The sequence below is a fragment of the Chrysochloris asiatica genome, unplaced genomic scaffold (assembly GCF_000296735.1).
Source record: "Chrysochloris asiatica unplaced genomic scaffold, ChrAsi1.0 scaffold00279, whole genome shotgun sequence".
Classification (NCBI taxonomy): Eukaryota; Metazoa; Chordata; class Mammalia; order Afrosoricida; family Chrysochloridae; genus Chrysochloris; species Chrysochloris asiatica.
This window is the reverse complement of record NW_006408797.1, coordinates 13,789-31,823: the sequence shown is the minus strand read 5'-3', so window position 1 is coordinate 31,823 and position 18,035 is coordinate 13,789. Positions and strand designations below refer to the sequence as shown.

The 18,035-nt window shown below is 43.4% G+C and overlaps 1 protein-coding gene across 1 annotated transcript in view; it reads right to left on the bottom strand.

Moving 5' to 3' along the window:
- RASGEF1C (RasGEF domain family, member 1C) overlaps positions 1 to 16,376 on the bottom strand; it is a 142,636-nt gene extending 126,260 nt beyond the window's left edge. Inside the window, exons 1-5 of the mRNA XM_006874462.1 lie at positions 16,200 to 16,376; positions 15,895 to 16,017; positions 14,673 to 14,810; positions 10,320 to 10,571; positions 10,052 to 10,126 (exon numbers count right to left, since the gene is read on the bottom strand). Coding sequence (XP_006874524.1) covers positions 10,052 to 10,126; positions 10,320 to 10,571; positions 14,673 to 14,810; positions 15,895 to 16,017; positions 16,200 to 16,376 — 765 coding nt within the window. The remainder of the gene's footprint in view (positions 1 to 10,051; positions 10,127 to 10,319; positions 10,572 to 14,672; positions 14,811 to 15,894; positions 16,018 to 16,199) is intronic.
- Positions 16,377 to 18,035: the final 1,659 nt, after the last annotated feature.

The window sequence follows — 18,035 nt, the reverse complement described above, 5'->3', positions numbered from 1 at the left end:
TGCAACCCTACCCATAATCAGTGCAATTTCCCATCATTATTAACCCCCATTCCCACTCCCTTCTACCCCTGGTAACCAATAAGAGTAGTTTCTGAGGCTGCTTATGTACAACCAAAAACATCATGGGCTATGACTCCTTGGCTTAGATATTTAGGATCATGGTTTCATGTGATATCCTAGTTAACAGGCCTTATGGTGTATTTTGTGCTTCTTTTCTACCTCCTAATTTGCTGCATAGGACCTGGGGTCTTAAAATCTTGCAAACAGCCACCCAAGGTACAATTGGTCTCTATTCACCTGGAATAACAGGGGAAGAAGGAGAGTTAGTGATACGAGGAGAGTATGGCATGTGTGGCTAGTTGCCTCCATGAGCAACTACTTCTTTGATTCTGAGACCAGACAAACTGGACGGTACCCAGCTACCATTACTGAACATTTTGATCAAAGACTCCACACAAGGATCCTGATCCAAAGGAGGAAATGTAGAACAGAATTTAAAATCCGCATGGATTCCAGACTTTCTGGATCCATGGAGGCTGGATGAGCCCCTGAAATTATTTCCTGATACAATTTTCAAATCTTCATTAAAAAGCACACACACACACGCACACACACAGAACTCAAAAACAATCCCTCAAACAACAGTTTAACTTAACTAGCAAAAAATGTCTTCCTTAAGCATTGTGCTCTTTCAAGACCTATCTGTTGTTGTTGTTGTTAAGTGCCTTATCTACATGGGATCAAATTGACAATAACAATTTGAAAGGTCAGATAGGAAATTTAGGGGAAGTGTTTATGTTAATGGAGAGGAACAATTCAGAAAAGAAGGGTGCTAATGGTTGCACGGCTCAAAAAATGCAATCGATACCAATGAATTGCACATGCACAAATTGTTGAATGGGTGTATGTTTTGCTGTTTATATTCTCAACGTCATACATAATAAATAAAATTAAGCAAAGAGACGGATATCTCTCAAAGAAAATATCAGCTCAAATAGTTTCATTGCCAAATTCTATTCAATGTTCCAAGAACAGGTAACTCTAATCTTTTACACTTACTTGCAAAGCACAGAGAAAGAAGAAACAAAGACTAGAAAAACAATATGAAAAAGGAAAATAACAAGTCAATCTCAGTCATGATAATAGACGTAAAACTCTGAAACAAAACATTAGCAAACTGAATCTAGAGAGCTGTGAAAAAGATAAGTGATCAGGACCAAGTTTTGTTTATCTCAGAAATGCATTTTAACATAAAAATAATAATATAATTTAACCAATTAATTATATAACGACTTAACATTTTAAAGGAGAATGCAAACCAAAGGAAAAACCCAAACTTGTATGGTTAGTAAGTCCAGAAAAAGAATGAAATAAATTCTACAGCCATGCAGCATAAGAATTCGTAGCAGACTAGGAATAGGATACTTTCTTAAACTGAATTTGGACATCTAAGAAACAAGAGAATACAGAGAAATTATTAGAATTAATAAGAGAGTTTATAATATAACCATATATAAAATTTGCATATTAAAATAAATTTTAGCCTTCAAGCTAGTAAGAAGGTAACATTTATAATAGCAAAAATATGCCGAAGACAAAGTAAAGTCTTACAATGAAATGTGCAAAGACATTGAGTCAGGAAATCAAAAACAGAAGAACCCACTCAGCTTTTCTTAAACAGGAAGAACTGAAGAAAAGATTCAAGCTTCACTTGAAATAGTGAAGGATTCTATAGGCAAAATATCGAATGATGCAGGAAGCATCAAATGAGAATAAAAGGAATACATAGAATCACCGTACCAAAAATAACTGGTTGATGTGCAACCATTTCAAGAGATAGCATATGATCAAGAACCGATGCTATTGAATGAAGATGTTCCAAGCTGTATTGACGGTACTGGTGAGAAATCCGGAATTGATGAAATAGCAATTGAAGTACTTAACAAACTGATGTAGCACTGAAGGCACTCATTAGTCTATGCCAAGAAATTTAGAAGATAGCTACCTGACCAAGTGATGGGAAAAGATCCATATTTGTGTTGATTCCAAAGAAAGGTGACCCAAACAGAATGTGGAAATTACTGAACAATATCATGAATATCACATACAAGTAAAATTTTGCTGAAGATAATTAAAAAACAATTGTAGCAGTACATTGACAGTGAGCTGCCAGAAATTTAAGCCAGATTCAGAAGAGGATGTGGAATGAGGGATATCATTGCTGATGTCAGATGGATCTTGGCTGAAATGTTTACTTGTGCTTTATTGACTATGGAACTACATTTGTGTGGATTATAGCAAACTATGGATAACATTGAAAAAAGTGGGAATTCCAGAAAACTTAATTGTGTTCATGTGGAATCTGAACATAGAACAAGAGGAAGCCATTCAAACAGAAGAAGGGATGCTGTGTGGTTTAAAATCAGGAAAGGTATGTGTCAGGGTTATACCCTGTTATGATACTTATTCAACCAGATGAGTTGGACTATATGAAGAAGTACACTGTATTAGGATTGGAGGAAGGCTCACTAACAACCTACCATATGCAGATAACACAACTTTGCTTACTGAAAGACTTAAAGTACTTACTGATGAAGTTCAAAGACTACAGCTTTCAGTATTGGCTATACCTCAATATAAAGAAGACAAAAATCCTCACAACTTGACTAATCCCGATATCATGATAAGCAGAGAAAATATTGAAGTTATAAAGGATCTCATTTTACTTGGATAAACAATCAATGTTCATAGAAGCAACAGTCAAGAAATCAAGCAATGTATTTAATTGAGCAAATCTGCTGCAAAAGACATCTTTAAATTGTTAAAGAGCAAAGATATCCCTTTGAGGACTAAGGTGTACCTAACCCAAGCCAAATTAATTTTAATTGCTTCAGATGCATGCGAAAACTGGCAATGAATAAGAAAGACCGGAGAAGAATTGATGCACTTGAATTATGGTGTTGGCAAAGAATACTGAATATACCAGAGACTTCCAGAAGAATGAACAAATTTCTCTTGGAAGAAGTACAACATTGCCTTAGAAACCATGATGGCAAGACTTCATCTCTCATACTTCAGTCCTATTTCTAGAAGGGACCAGTCCCTGGAGAAGGGCATAATGCTTAGGAAGTAGAGGGTCCATGAAAAAGAAGAAGACTCCAATGACATGGATTGACACAATGGGATTTGAACAATGGGCTCAAACATAGCAGTGTTTCATTCTATTGTACATAGGGTTGCTATGAGTTGGAAACAACTCAACAACACCTAACAACGACATATAAATACAGAGACATACCGTATTTATAGAAGATTCAATATCATGAAAATTTGAATTATTCCCAAATTGATCTATAGTTTCTATCTTCTAATAGAATCCCAATAGGGCTTAAAAAATTTCTTTTTTGAGAATACAGTTTTTATTATAGAAAATAAAATGCATATGTATTTACAATTTCATTTATTTTGTTGTTGGTACAATGGCCAAAAGGTAAAAATAATCTAAATGACTACCAATAAATGAACGGCTACACAAAATAAATAAGGCTTTTTATAACATTTAATAAGTGATTGTAAAATTCAATGAAAGAAAAAGCACAAAAATAGTCAAACTATGTTAGAAGAACCTGTGAGATTTGGTTTACCACATATCAAGACAAATCAGAATAGTATAATAAGGTAATGTATAATGAAATAAGGAATCACTGGATGGTTCAAAAAGTGAAGTGCTTGAGTACTAACTGAAAGATCAGTGGTTTGAATTCACCCAGAGGTGTCTTGAAAGAAGAACCTGATCATCTATTTCTGGAAAGTCATAGCCACTGGAAACCCTATGGAGTACAGTTCTACTCTGGAACACATGGTCGTCAGGAATTGGGTTGTTTTATATTGACACAATGATAGAAAAAATTGAACAGTGAAGCAAGATAGGGAGTACAAGATCCTTCATTTTTGAATGAGCTTCAAAAAGTTTGTCTGGTTTCCATATACAAGGTGGCTTGTATCTATAAAAATACAAGCCACCGTGTATATAGAAACCTGGCAAATGCCAGAGTGACAGACTGCCAGAGCAGACCAATGGAAAAAGAAATGCATAAATGAATGGGTCAAGACCCATTGCTTCTTTGTATGGAAAAAAAAAAAAAAAGAGAGAGAGAGAGAAAATGAATCTCCACCTCGAGCCATATAAACAAAATGAACTCCAAATAGATCAAAGAGTTAAACATAAAAAGCAAAATTTAAAAACGTGTAAGGGAAAAACCATAGGATATTGTCTTTATGACCCAGGCATGAAAAGGATTTCCTAAATTTCAATAATGATTAAGGAAACATTTCACAAATTAAACTAGCTGATAATGAAGAACACCTGCTCTTCAAAAGACATTATAATGAGAATGAAAAGAAAAGCACTCAATTAAGAGAAGAAAATTTGCAGAATATGTAACTGACAAAGGATTATTATCTAGAATACATATTTTAAAATTTCCAGAAGTCATTAAGAAAAAAAACTAATCACCAACAGAAGACTGGGCAAAAGTCAGGGATAAGTATTTCATTGAGCAACCAGGAATGACTGAGATACATGGATTAATGGTAAACCTAACAGTTTAACAAAAGCTGAAAGATTAGACCATTGTTAACTCTCAGACACTCCTGCCTCATCTGGCATGGCCGGGTCAAGTGGACCATGTACCTATCCTGTGATCCAGTAATTACCCCTCGGGATATCGTATAGCAGCAGTTCTGTGTCATAAATGGGGTCCTGGGAGTCCCGTGAGCCCTTTCTGGGGGATCTATAAGGGCAAAACTGTTTTTATAATGTTGTTAGTGTCTTTGAGTCAGTTCCAAATCATAGCGACCCTGTATAGGGTTTATGAGGAGCAGTTGGTGAGCTTGAACTGCCGATCTTGCTGTTCAAACAACTTTGTAGTCCAATGCATTAACCCACAGAGCCACATCAGGACTTATGATAATGTTATTTGCTTTTTTAAGTGTTGACATTTGCAATAATGGTGTAAAAGTAATAGTAGGTAAAATCATTGGTGCTTTAGTGGGAATTAAGCAGAGGCACACCATATGATGCTAGTGGTCATTGTATTCTTCACTGATACAACTCTCAGTATATGTGTGTGCGTGTGAATGAGGGGGCATCAAAAACTTCATGGATAAATTCCATTATCTTTTAATTCTATTTTTCTATAAACTTTGTGAAGCCATCTCATATACACACACACATGAATTATATATAAAATCCACTGTAACTTAAGAATGGTCTTGACATAGAGAGAGAGAGCAGCTGATGACTTAGAGTCATGGAAAGAAAAAGGCTCTATGTTGGTGGCCAAGAGGCTGGCTTGCATAATGTGCCTTTTGGTTCTTTAAATGATGATATATTCCTGAGTGTTTATTTGTGTACATCCCAAAACAACAAAAAAACAAACAGAGGGAATAGATGCAAATGTTGGATGATGACGCATGGAGGGGATTGTAATCATTGCAATGAAATGAAATACGATAGGATGAGTTTAAAACCGATGTTCTTCCATGTAAATTATCACTCAATTCACAACAAAAAGTTAAAAAAGGAATGGTCTTGATGAGTCCATAAAACTTTTAAATTTTTATTAAACTTTGAATTCTGAGTACATATCTACTATTCTACGTGAAGATACAGAGACACATAATGCCCTTGTGTGTTGAAGTCGTCTTGAGGAAAAGTACTTGTGTGATTATTTGAACTGTGAGCCCAACTAAGCATTATTATTTTTATTTTTTATTTTTCACGGAACACCATTCTCACTTAAAAGGACTAAGAGACAAACTATGGTTTTTCAGACTTCTGTCTCTGGTAGATATTTTCTTTTCTTGGAAATAAAAGAAATGAGTCTGTCACTTGAAAAAAAATAACTGACAGTTATCTGTTGCCAATGATTTTAATGATACAAGAAATTTATCTGTTGCCATAAATTTTAATGGTGCAAGAAAAATTGGGGAATTTGTAGAACATGTATTCATTTTGTGAGCTTGGCAGTTTCCCAATACTTATATACTTTAAAAAAAAAGTGAGATTGGTAGTGATACTACTGAATATGATTGTAACATATCAAATAAGGAAATGTTACAACATTTGGACCAAATCCACTAACCCACTGCCACTGAGTCCATTCTGGCTCCCAGCCACTCTACAGGAAAGAGTTGAACTCCTACTCAGGGGTTCCAAGACTGTAAATATGGGAGCAGATTGCCTCATTTTTCTTCCAAGGAGCAGTTATTGGGTTTGAACCACTGACTTTGCAGTTAGCAGCCCAACATTTAAAACCCACTATATCACAAAGACTCTTTCACTATTTGGAGTATCTGAATAACTCAGTAAACTCATATTTTCCAAATTACCAAAATGTGAATCATGCATGGGCAAAAGAGCTCTTCAAAGTTCAAGACTAACCACTATAAAAGAAATACACATGTTCATGTAATACAGTATAAAAAGTTTGTAGATAAATTTTCAGATGCCACACGGCAATTAACCTTTAAAAGCTTCTACTTGCTGAATTTTCATGTAGTATCAAAAAAGAATATTAACAATTATCTGAAGTGATTGTAAAATACTCCTCCCTTTTCCTATATACCTGTTCAGTTCAATTTTCTTCAACTGATGAAACGTATACCAGGAGATTGAATGTAAAGACAGATATGAGAATTCACTCATTTTTTATTAAGTCAGACACTAAAGAGATTTTTTAAAATGTTATAAAGCAATATCACTCTTCTGAGTAATTTTTTTATTTTGGAATATATAGTCATTTCCCATAAAATAGGTTATTTATGTTAACATGTAATGGGTTATTTATGGAGTCCTGATGTGGTGCTGCAGAATAATGCACTGGACTGCAAGATCAGTGTGAACAAGGTCAGTGGTTGAAACCTCTCCTCAGAAACCCTACACAGGGTTGCTATGAGTCGGAACTGATTCAACGGCAATTAACAACAACGAGTTCTTTAATTTTTTCATGAAAAAAACAACAACCAACAAACAAAAATCAGACTGAAAATAAAAAGCAGCAATTTCTTTTTTTTCCCCCTTCCTACTTGTAATGGGATATTATTATACATTTCAATAAAAAAATGCTTAAGTTATGTTTTTATAGTACAATAAACACTGATTGATATGACCCATCTAAGCAAAAATTCTTTGGGGTCTTCAAGAATTTTTAAAAGTATAAAGGATTCCTGAGACCAAGACATTTGAGAACTGATATTCCAGAAAAACATGCTTTTGTGTATACTAGGATATAGGTGTAGGAATGTTTACTGCAATAATATTTATAATTCCAAAAGCAGAGAACAATTAAAGTATCTAGTGCTGTAGTTGTCAGGGGCCATTGAGTCAGTTCTGACTCATAGAGACCCTTTGTACAACAGAACAAACACTGTCTGGTTTTGTGTCTTCCTCATGATTGTTATGCTTGAATCCATTGTTGCTGCCAATGTGCCAATCCATCTTGTTGGGGGTCTTCCTCTTTTTCACTGACCCTCCACTTTACCAAGCATGATGTTCTTCTCCAGGGACTGGTCTCTCCTGAAACCATGCCTGATGTATAAGAGATTAAGTTTGACATTCTGGTGGTACTTCTTTCAACACAGATTTGTTTGATATTCTGCCACTCCACAGTACTTTCAATATTCTTCTTCAAAACCATAACTCAAATAAACCAGTTCTTCTACAGTCTTCCTTATTCACTGTCCAACTTTAGCATGCATATGAGGTTATTGAAAATACCATCGATTGGGTCAGGCGCACCTTAGTCCTCAAACTGACATCTTTGCTCTTGAACACTTTAAAGAGGTTTTGTGCAGCAGATCTGTCTAATGCAAATGTCTAGTAGAATGGATAAATAAATGTTACATGCAATCTTGATATATTTAACAACAACAACAACAAAACCCACAATACATGAGAATGGCAAAAAATCCTAGAATTTCTTCTTAGACATAGCAAAGTCTCCCTCCCATCTCTGATGCTTGACATCCAGTCCTGGCATCAAACAGTATTCCTAAAGATGGTTTATGCAACTCTACAACCACACACGTACCTTACTTTTTTGTTACTGTTACACAAATGGACACAAACTCTGTCACTGTCCATTCTACTTTTTTCTCTCAGCAATGGCTTTTGGTGATTGTTCCATATTTATTCCTTTTAAGTAGCGTTGGTTGTTATTAAGAGGTTTCCAAGGCATGGCTGGTGGATTCGAACCAGGGGCCTTGCAGTTCAAACCGACCTTGTGGTTCAGTGCTTATCCTACAGTGCCACACTGTTGTCGCTGTTGTTAAGTGCCATTGAGTTGGTTCCAACCCATAGCGACCCTGTATAGGGTTTCCAAAGAGTGGCTGGTGAGCTTGAACCACTGACTTTGCAGTTCAAACCAACATTGCAGTCCAGAGCATTAACCCACAGTGCTACACCAGGACTCTACAGTGCCATAATTGTTCTTGTTTGTTGTTAAGTGAGGAGAAGCTGGTGGGTTTGAGCATCTGGTGGGTTTGAACTGCTGAACCACCTATCTTTTGGTTCACAGTCCAAAGCTTATCCTACAGCACCACACCATAGCAGTTCATTAATAGGTGTATTATAATTTTTAATCCAGTCCTCATGATGGATAAGGTAGTTTGAGCCCAGTCTTTGGAAATAGTAAATTCTGTGTAGCCAGAATATCTTTGTACATACATCTTTGTGTAGATCTATAGGATAAATTATTAGATGTGGAAAATTGTGGTCAAGGATGTATGTTTATTCATGTCATTGCCAAAACAACCAGAGAAAGTAGCTGTGCCCATTTTACAACCTCCTTTCCGCAATCAGTGTAGGAGAATGCTTGTTTCTTTATCTACTGACATTCACAGTGTATCATCCAACTAGTTCATCTTTGCATATCTGAGAGTTGAAGATGCTACCCAATTTAATTTGGACCACTTTATTTTTAGGTGTGAGGGTTTTATTGTTGTTGTGAAGTGCCATCGAGTCGGTTCCGACCCATAACGACCCTGTATAGGGTTTCCAAGCAGTCGCTGATGAGCTTCAACCGCCAATTTTGAGATTCAAATTGACTTTGCAGTGCAGTGCATTAACCCACAGTGCCAAACCAGGACTTCAGGCATGAGGGTAGAAGAAGATACTATTTTTACAGTTCTGGTTTGAAGTTAATCGACTTTTTTAAACCCCAGGTATCCTGCTGGTTGGGCTCTGAGAGGAGGGTGAGAGGTTAAAATCCGGGTGTGTGGGATGATGTCTTTAGGGTGCCCCACGAAAACCGCCCACTCCTTGTCAGGGAAGAGGGCGCGGTTGATTATCTTTCCCGGGCCTCGCGCATCAGCCTGCACTTCCCCAAGTGGCCGCTGGAGGGTACCGACACCCACAGAAACGCTTTGGGAGGGGACTTTGGGTTCTGGAGCGCTCTGGCTTGCCATTTACCTTTATCCCTACCAAAACAAAGGCCTGAAGACCTGATGTTCCTCCCTCCATGACATTCTCACTGGGTGGATGACTGCATTGGGCACTTCCTGCTCCCCCAGCCTATCCTAGAACTCAGTGCTGTCCTGGTCAAATGCGCTTTGTTGTTGTTCCGTGCCATCGAGTCAGTTTCGACTCTTAGCAACCCAGTATTGGGTTTATGAGGTTATTATGTGCTGTGGAGTTCATTCCGACTCATAGCGACCCTGTACAGGGTTTCTGAGGCTGTAAATCTTTACGGGAGCAGAAAGCCTCATCGTTCTCTCGCTGAACAGCTGGTAGTTTCGAACTGTTGACCCTCAGGTTAGCAGCCCGATTCGTAACCACTAAGCTACCAGAGCTCCTTATAAGGTTTATGAGGAGTGGTTGGTGACATTGAAGCTCCGATCTTGTTCAAACCGACCTTGTGGTTGAGTGCTTCTCCTAGAGCGCCACACCAGGACTCCAGATGCACTGACGCCTCTCCAAAACTCACCGAGCAGATGCTCTTTGGATCCTACCCATAGAGAAGGGGATGGGGGTTGCTGCTGAGACACCTACCTGTGTGCTGGCCAGAGGGTCCTTGTTCACAAAAGCCTGGACAAACTCCTCAGGCCCTATGTGTCGTAATCGTTCCTGCAGGGGGTCGGAGAAGCAGAAGGTGTACTGGGGCCTACCATGGTATGCCTGCTCAACTCCATGGGGGAGGGAGGGTTTAGTCCTCCCCATGGGGCCTTTGGATTCCTGCCCTTTATTCTGGGCCTCAGGGTAAGGGTTCTGGGTTGTACATAGCTCCTCTCCCTGAATGGGGCAAGGAGTACAGAGCTACCCCAACAGTTTTGGCTCTGGGATTGAAATGAGGATGGCCAGGTCTGCTTACCAGCTCCACATGGGTCAGTTGCTGGGCCAGCATGTAGGGGTCACTGCAGACACCAAGGAGTTCCCGGTGGATGGAGGCTGGTGGCTTGGTCCTGTAGGAGATGGGCTTATCGGCGCCCACCAGGCCTTCTGGGCGCTGGCCCAGAGCTGCCAGCTTCTGGTGTAGGGCCTGCAGAAGCTGGTGCATCTTCTTTCTGTAGGCCTGGAGGCAGGAGATGGGGAGTACAGGAGTGGAATAAGATTACTCAGGCCTGAACACTCATCTCTATGTTTCCTAGGGTCTCTGGACCAGCAGGTGTCAGATACCAGCAGGTGTGCCGGAGTCCTGGTGTGGTGCTGTAGGATGATACACTGAACCCCAAGGTTGGTTTGAACCACAAGGTGAGTGGTTCAAACTCACCAACTTCTCTTCAGAAACTCTGTACAGGGTCTCTATGAATCGCAACGGACTCAACAGCACTTAACAACAACAAGTAGTTACGCCAGGGCCTATCCATCTCCAGATAGGATCCAATCTCAGGCAGGTTAAACTTGGGGCCCAAATTCAAGGCCAGTTAGGGGAAGGCTACAGTATTATGGTGGGAGCTGAGAAGAACAAACATCATGAGACCACCCACCAGAGCTCTCAGGAGAGTGGGCAACACAGTGGGTAGGGGAGGGACAGAAGGGGGAGACAAGGAAGGGGCCAGTCCTGGGCCAGCTGGACTTTTGCTCAACTCAAAGGCCTTCCCATCCACAGCCTACGGCCTGTCCTCTGCCCCACGTCACTGTGTGTGATTGCGGACCATTGTTGGAGATAACTGGGTGTGTTCCTTTGTTTATTTCTCCACAGGAAAGAAAACTCTGCAGGGGCAGGGAACTTTGTGCTGCTCCTCTGTGTTCTCAGAGTGAGCCCAGCTCTGGCACATGGTGGGAGCTTGTGACCACTCACCTCACCATTCAGCATGGAGCACAGATTCCTGTCTTGGACCAAGTCCTGGGCTGGACACACAGGGATAAAAAGCCCTCAACGGTTGCCCATCCTTCCCCTTCTAAGGAGAAACAGCTTATTTACTCTTATAAAATCTGCTGGACTTACTAGATGAGATGTCTACACGCCCCCAAGGGTTTTCTGGTCAAGAACCATAGAGCAGGCTCCTGATCTCTGTGTAAAACGGCTCCACCAGAGGGAGACTCAATTCCATTTGAACCAAGAAGCTAGCTTGGCACTGGCAGAGGCAGGAATGGTGGCTTGGAGCCAACCTGGACTCCCAGCAGTGATGACAAGCCCGGTGAACAGCCCTCAGAAAGCTAAGGAAATAACAGCGCGTGGCTAGTCGCTATCAGATAACAAAGTGTGCTTTCCTTTATGCTACGTTGAACCACACAAACCCAACAAGCAGCATTTTAGCGGGGACAGTTGGGGTATCTGGTCAGCTGGGCAGTGTGTAGTTCCTTGACTCTTTCTTAGAGTCTCTGATGGGGCTAAAGGAGGGTGACTGATACCCAGGGGGGTTGTTAGTGCCCAGTACTCTGGAAGGGGCAGAGTCGCTAGGACACAGAACAGGACAGGAAGTTGTTAGTGGACAGTCCTTGCATGCAGCCAAGAGAAAAGATTCCCACTGATTAGCTGGGGTAGAGAGGCCCCTCTCTCTGTTCTGTCACCCACAGAAGTAATGAGCCTTTTCTGCTCTGTGCAACCAAAAGTGTGGTCAGAATTCCAAGTTTCATCTGATGGCAGGAAGATGGTGAGTAATCTGGATGACATGGTCAGCTATCTGTGATCCCTGGAACCTCTACCTGCATTGTAGTTGCTCTCCCTCACAGTCAACCACCACATGAGCGGGCCACCTTTCTTCACGTCCCACTCACCCCTCAGCCACCTCCATTTTACTAAGGAGGACACTGAAGCTCAGAGAGGTGAAGTGCCTTGATCAAGGTCACAGAGATGTGGTTCTAATACTTGACCTGTGCTCAGGTGGTTTGAGCCTCATTTGTCTGTCATTCAATGATCCCCAGCTCTATGTCTTGTGCTTGCTCATGCCCAGGGCTGAAGGAGGAGCAACATGATCAGTTCACCTGCCAGAAACCAGGGCAGGAAGACATGTACTCAGAGGATGTCCTCTTTGGAGCAGCTGCTTTTTGTGGACAGGCAACTTGGGGATAATGAAGACACATGAGATCACTCCTGACCGGAACTGGACATGGTAGGTAGAGTGGGTTCCAGGGAACCCTGTTCCATCCCAGCTCCCATAGATAGCATCCCTAGTTGGCTCACAAGGGAAAGAATAGGAAATGTCTTGAGTGATTCATTTCTGCTCTGAAAACCCATGCCTGGTGGGTAATTGCTCTCCTGTTTTTTTCATTCACTGGGTGGTAAGATATATTTCCCAGCACAGCCTGAGAGATTCTCAGGGGTTCTGTGAAGAGGCACTGGTTTCTTGGAGGGAAGCTAGCTCAAGACTTACACACTATCCTCCTCTAATGTGGCCAGAACAACAGTGTTTGCCTCTGAATGTCAGAGGCATGTCAGGGAAGGGTAAACCACCCATCCATCCACCCACCTACCTACTTGCACACTCATCCACCAACCCACACAATCACCAATCCACCCAACTATCTACCTATCCACCTGCACCCATCCATTCACCTACCCACCCACCTACCAATCTATCTACGCACCCATCCCACCCATCCACTACATCCATGTTCCCTCCCACCTACCCACCCATCTATCTACCAATACATCTATCCATCTACCAACTCATCTACCTACCCACCCATCTATTCATCTACCCATCCATCCTCTCTCTCACCCACCCACACACCCATCTCTCTACTCACCCACCTACTCATCCTTCTACTCACCCACCTATCTATCCAGCATTCCTATCTTTATCCCTCCAATTTTTCTGTCAGTCATTCAATGTCCACTTACTCATATATCCACCTGCCTATTCAATTACTCAAACATCTATCCTCCCCTATCAAAGTAGTCAACTATCTACCTAGACAGAATTTCCCCACACTTCTACCAACTCTCATCCATTCAATAAACAAGCCTTCCATGCTGGATGCTTAGTAAGTATCAGATCTGAATATGAATCAAGGCATGCAGAGGAGGAGAAGGAGAACCTGACCTTCATCTCAGTGGGTCCTCAGAGCAGCTCAGTCACTTGCCTGTCTATATGAAATGACCCCAAGACAGGGTCACCCTCTCTGAGTCTTACTTTATGCCTTGGGCTTTATTGCTCCCTATTGCCCAGCCTGCCTTTGCAGCTTTCCTTTTGTTTCTCATACTGCTGGCTCTGTCAAGTGCAGATTTACTTTTGAGTACATCACTAGCTACCAACTTGCCACATTCAGTTTCCTCCTAGGGAAATAACAAGCACCCCCTAATGTTCTCTCTCCCAGATAAAGCAACATCAGTCTGGCTACAGTCATTCTGGAGATGCTGATAAGCTTGCTCTTCAAGCAGACCAGGATCCCTCTATCCTTTTCCTGGAGGTCTTCCTTGTCTTATTGTCATCCTGGGATACAGGATTGTTCTTGTCCTTTCTACACTAAGGGCAGTAAGACTCTGAAGCCTCAGGTGTTTCCCAAGAGTGACATGGTGGGGAGAGCAGAGCAGGGCATGGGGTTCAGGGACATCTCACTTCTCAGTATATCCTCTGCCTCCCAAGCCACAGGAGCCAGGAGTCACTTTTACCCTGTGGTGTAACTTTTAGTTGTAGGGGGGTCCTCTCTGCTTGTCAACCCCACCATGCAGGGTTTACACAAGCTCAGACTATGGAGGCAGAGACAGACCCTCTCAGGAGAACCTGCACATATGTGGCGTTAGTCACTATAGATCCTCCTGCAGAGCCCTTTTCCTACCCTTGACTGACAGTTTGCCTCCTTGTCCAAGAGCACTGACTGCAAGCCCAGCCCTGGGAAAGGTAGAGGCAGGAGGAGGAGTGAGGACTCTGTAGCATAGGGCTGCAGGACGTGAGCCCTATGAGCCTCTCTCCTAGTGGATAGACCATTGGCCCTGGCTGTGTGACCAAGAAGCCCTCACATGGGTCTTGCCTTGACCACCATCTGATGCCAACGATGACAGAATGCCAGGAGAGAGACCAAGAGAGCAGGTTGTAACCATGCGTGTGGTCTCAGCTCTCTAACTCATCAGGCATGTGGCCTGGGTCAAGTGACTCAGAAAGGGGCTGGATCTAAAGGGACTGCAGTGTGCATTGTGGGAAGATGATCCTGAGAAGAGGCCTGAACAGGCTCAGCCCCTGGTAGTGTTGGTGCAGAGAGAGTGAACCACCCCGCTCTGGCCACATACCTCGTCACAGGGTGCGATGCGGCCCACCACGTCCTTCATATGTCCAATGGCTGCTTCTTCCTGAAAGTCTCGCGGGAAGGTCTCTGTCCATTCGGCCAACAACTGAAGCAGTTTGGGACCAAACTTCCGGACCCGGGCCTGCAAAGCAAGCCAAAGTGTGGTAGCACTCGGTGAGTGGAAGGCGCTCAGGAGGAGGACCACGTCAACCACTATAGAGACCTGGGTCTGAGCTGATTCCTGCATGGTGGAGGTGGCTGTGGCTGAGGAGTGGGGGCATTGGGAGCAGGGGCAGGGCAGATACACATTTTGGGGGCAGGACTCCTCTTGTTTCTGCTCTCCAGCATCCCTTTCTGTGATGACAGTATCTCAATTTTTGGAATGGCTAGATGGGAGACCTCCTTCCTTTCCAGCTTGTGAGGTTCTGGAGCCGCTTGCCTCACCCTAGGACTCCAAAAGTGGGCCCAGGATCAGGGCTGGCCCGTTAGAACACTGAGTACCCCCAATGTGCACAGTGGTTGGTTCACAGATAGGCATGGGACCTAAGCAAGGTGAATGACCTACTGAGGAGGCTGCTTGCACTTTTAATGGGTGGGGTTGAGAAGGGGTAGCAGGCCAGCCAGGAGATGTGGATGCCAGGTTGTCACCACGTAGGGAGAACCTGCCTCAGAATTAGGTCAGCCCAGGGGGAAATGTAGCAGAGAGTCAGGAGGGAGGAAGAGTAAGTTTTAATGATTTGAGCCCCTGGGCCAAAGTTACAGGAGCCAATCAGGTCCCTTTGTTTTAGGCAGTTGAAGTTGGACTTCCATCATTGTAAGTAGAGCTCAGCTGATTCTTGCTTAGAGTCACAGCTCAGTGGGATCTGGGCAGGGACAGAGGACTGGACAGAGGACTGGATGCTGGGAAGGCTAGGCTATCAGCAGAGGAGGGAAAGGTGGCAGGGGTGTGCTGGGGGACGGGAACCCAGCTAGGGTTACAGGGCCACCTCAGGTCTGGCTTAGTGTGAGACTCCTATAGGAAATTAGAAAACAGCACCCCAGTTAAAGGGGCTGGGTCTGTCCCTTAGAGTCTGGGACTCAGAAGTGTCAGAAACCTCTTCTGGTCTCAGGTGCCTTGCTGGGGGAATAGGGACAATCAGTGCCTCCCTAAAAGGTTGATACTATGTGAAAGAAGTGCTGGTCCAAGCTGGGTACACTTAGAGCCCCTGCCAGGCCCTGCCCCTCACCTTGTCCAACACCGGCTTGTCCAGCTGCTGCTGCTCAATGCACAGGTGGCAGACCCGGGCCAGGAGCTCCCGGGGCTCGATGAAGAGGCGGGAGCTCAGCAGGAAGGTGAAGATGTAGGCTTTCTGGGGGAAACATGTGGAAAATGTGACCAATACTCATGAAGGCAGTGTGTGTGGACATGACTCCCAGCCTGCCCTCCTGGTCTCCCAGGCCCAAAGCCAACCCTGGCCCTTTTCTCTCCCCCATGCCTGGTAGAGGGGAGCCTACCCTGCTACTCTTCCTCGCCACTAGGTAGCTCACCCACCTCGGGGTAATAGTCAGCTGTGGGCACCAGGTGCTGGATCAGGGTGTCCAGAGAGGCTGAGGATGGAGCTCCGTCCAGGAGGGCCTGCCCGGCCTGCTCGTCATCTGCAGTCTTGGTGGGGGGCAGTCCAAGGCTGCCTGGGGTGACCATATCGGAGGCACTCAGTGTCCGGGGCATGCCTGCCTGCAATGGCAAGGGGCAGGTAAGGTAGGCTGAGCCTGGGCCTACTGGTCCTTGGGGTTCCTGGCTGGGCAGGCCCTGCCTCCTACAAGCACTGGTGTCCACCTGACCCTAGTAATCCCTTTTAGGAAAGTCTGCAACGACCTCCAACACACAGCACAGCATCCATTGTCCTTTCTCTCACAGTTCCTGAAATCTCCCCCAGAACTACCTCACCTACACTCTTAGTCTCAGCCATTTAGTTTGTTTTTGACAAGGCCAGGATTACTAGCATATTCTGTGAATCCTGGCCACAGAGATCTATTCAAGGATGGTACTGGTCCAAACTGGGAGGCTCAAGCTCAATTAAGAACTTCCTTTCCACTAGATCTCTGAGATGGTGGAACATAAGCTCAACACTGTTGGGACCATTTTGGACAGTGGGCCCATTTCCAATGACATTGTCTGAGGCCCTGGGCCCTGCTATGCTTAAGTTGGTCCTTGGCCTTCTCTATGGCAGCACACGCCTGTTTAAATGAGCTTATTCACAAGTGTAATGAAAGTGGCTACTCTTGTGAGTTTGATGAGTATATGGATAGATATTCTGAAAACAAAAAACAAGGCTGACCTCTGTAACCTGGTATTTAAGGCTTTATGATTAGGACTTGCTGACCTGTCCAGTATCAACTCCTGTCACTCTTTATCATCTACTCTTGGCATGTGTTGTAATTGTTGGCTGTCGTTGAGTTAACTCCAACCCATGGTGAACTCATGTACAACGGAATGAAACGTTACCAGTCCTGTGCCATCTTCACGATGTTTGAATCTATTGTTGCGGCGACTGTGCATTTTGAGTGCCTTCCAACTAATAACAAGGAGCTCTAGTGGCAGGACAAGCACTAGACAGCTAACTACGAGGGCGATGGTTCAAACCTACCAACCATTGCTCGGGAGAAAGATAAGACTTTCTGCTCATATAAAGATTTATAGCCTCGGTAACCTTGGTTGCTGGAAGTTGGAATTGACTCAGTGGCAGAGTTTTATTTTTTCTTTTTTTTTTTGGTGGTGGTGGTGGGGGGAGGGTGTTCCAACTTGTCATTAAGAGTCAGTTCTAACTCATAGTGACCTGTATAGGATTTCGGAGGAGTGGCTGATGGGTTCAAACCACCGACATTACAGTTCAAAGCGACTTTCAGTCCAGTGCTTATCCTACAGCACCAAACCAACTAAGGGGGCTTATCTCTCAGCACTATATCAGACAGTGTTTTATTGTGATTCACATGGTTTCCATTGGCTAATTTTGGGAAATAGAGTGCAGACTTTCTTTTCTAGTCTGTCTTAGTCTGGAAGCTCTGCTGAAACTTGGTCACCAGGGGTCCTGCTGGTATCTGAAACATGGGTGGAATTGATTCCAGATACAAAGCAACACATGAGCCACCAGAGTACAACAAAATGATCAGTCACATGTTCTTCCCTGAACACACTTCACCTCTGAGCCACCACATATGTGTTCTCTCTTTAGTCTTCTGCCCCTCAGGACATGGCTGAGATGTCTCCTCCTCTGTGGAGCCTTTCCCACTTCACTACACTACTCGGTCTCTACCTGGTCCTTCCAGGGCCACACCTTAATTTTGAAGTGCATCAGCACCTTCTTGTCAGCACTGCTGGATTCTGGGA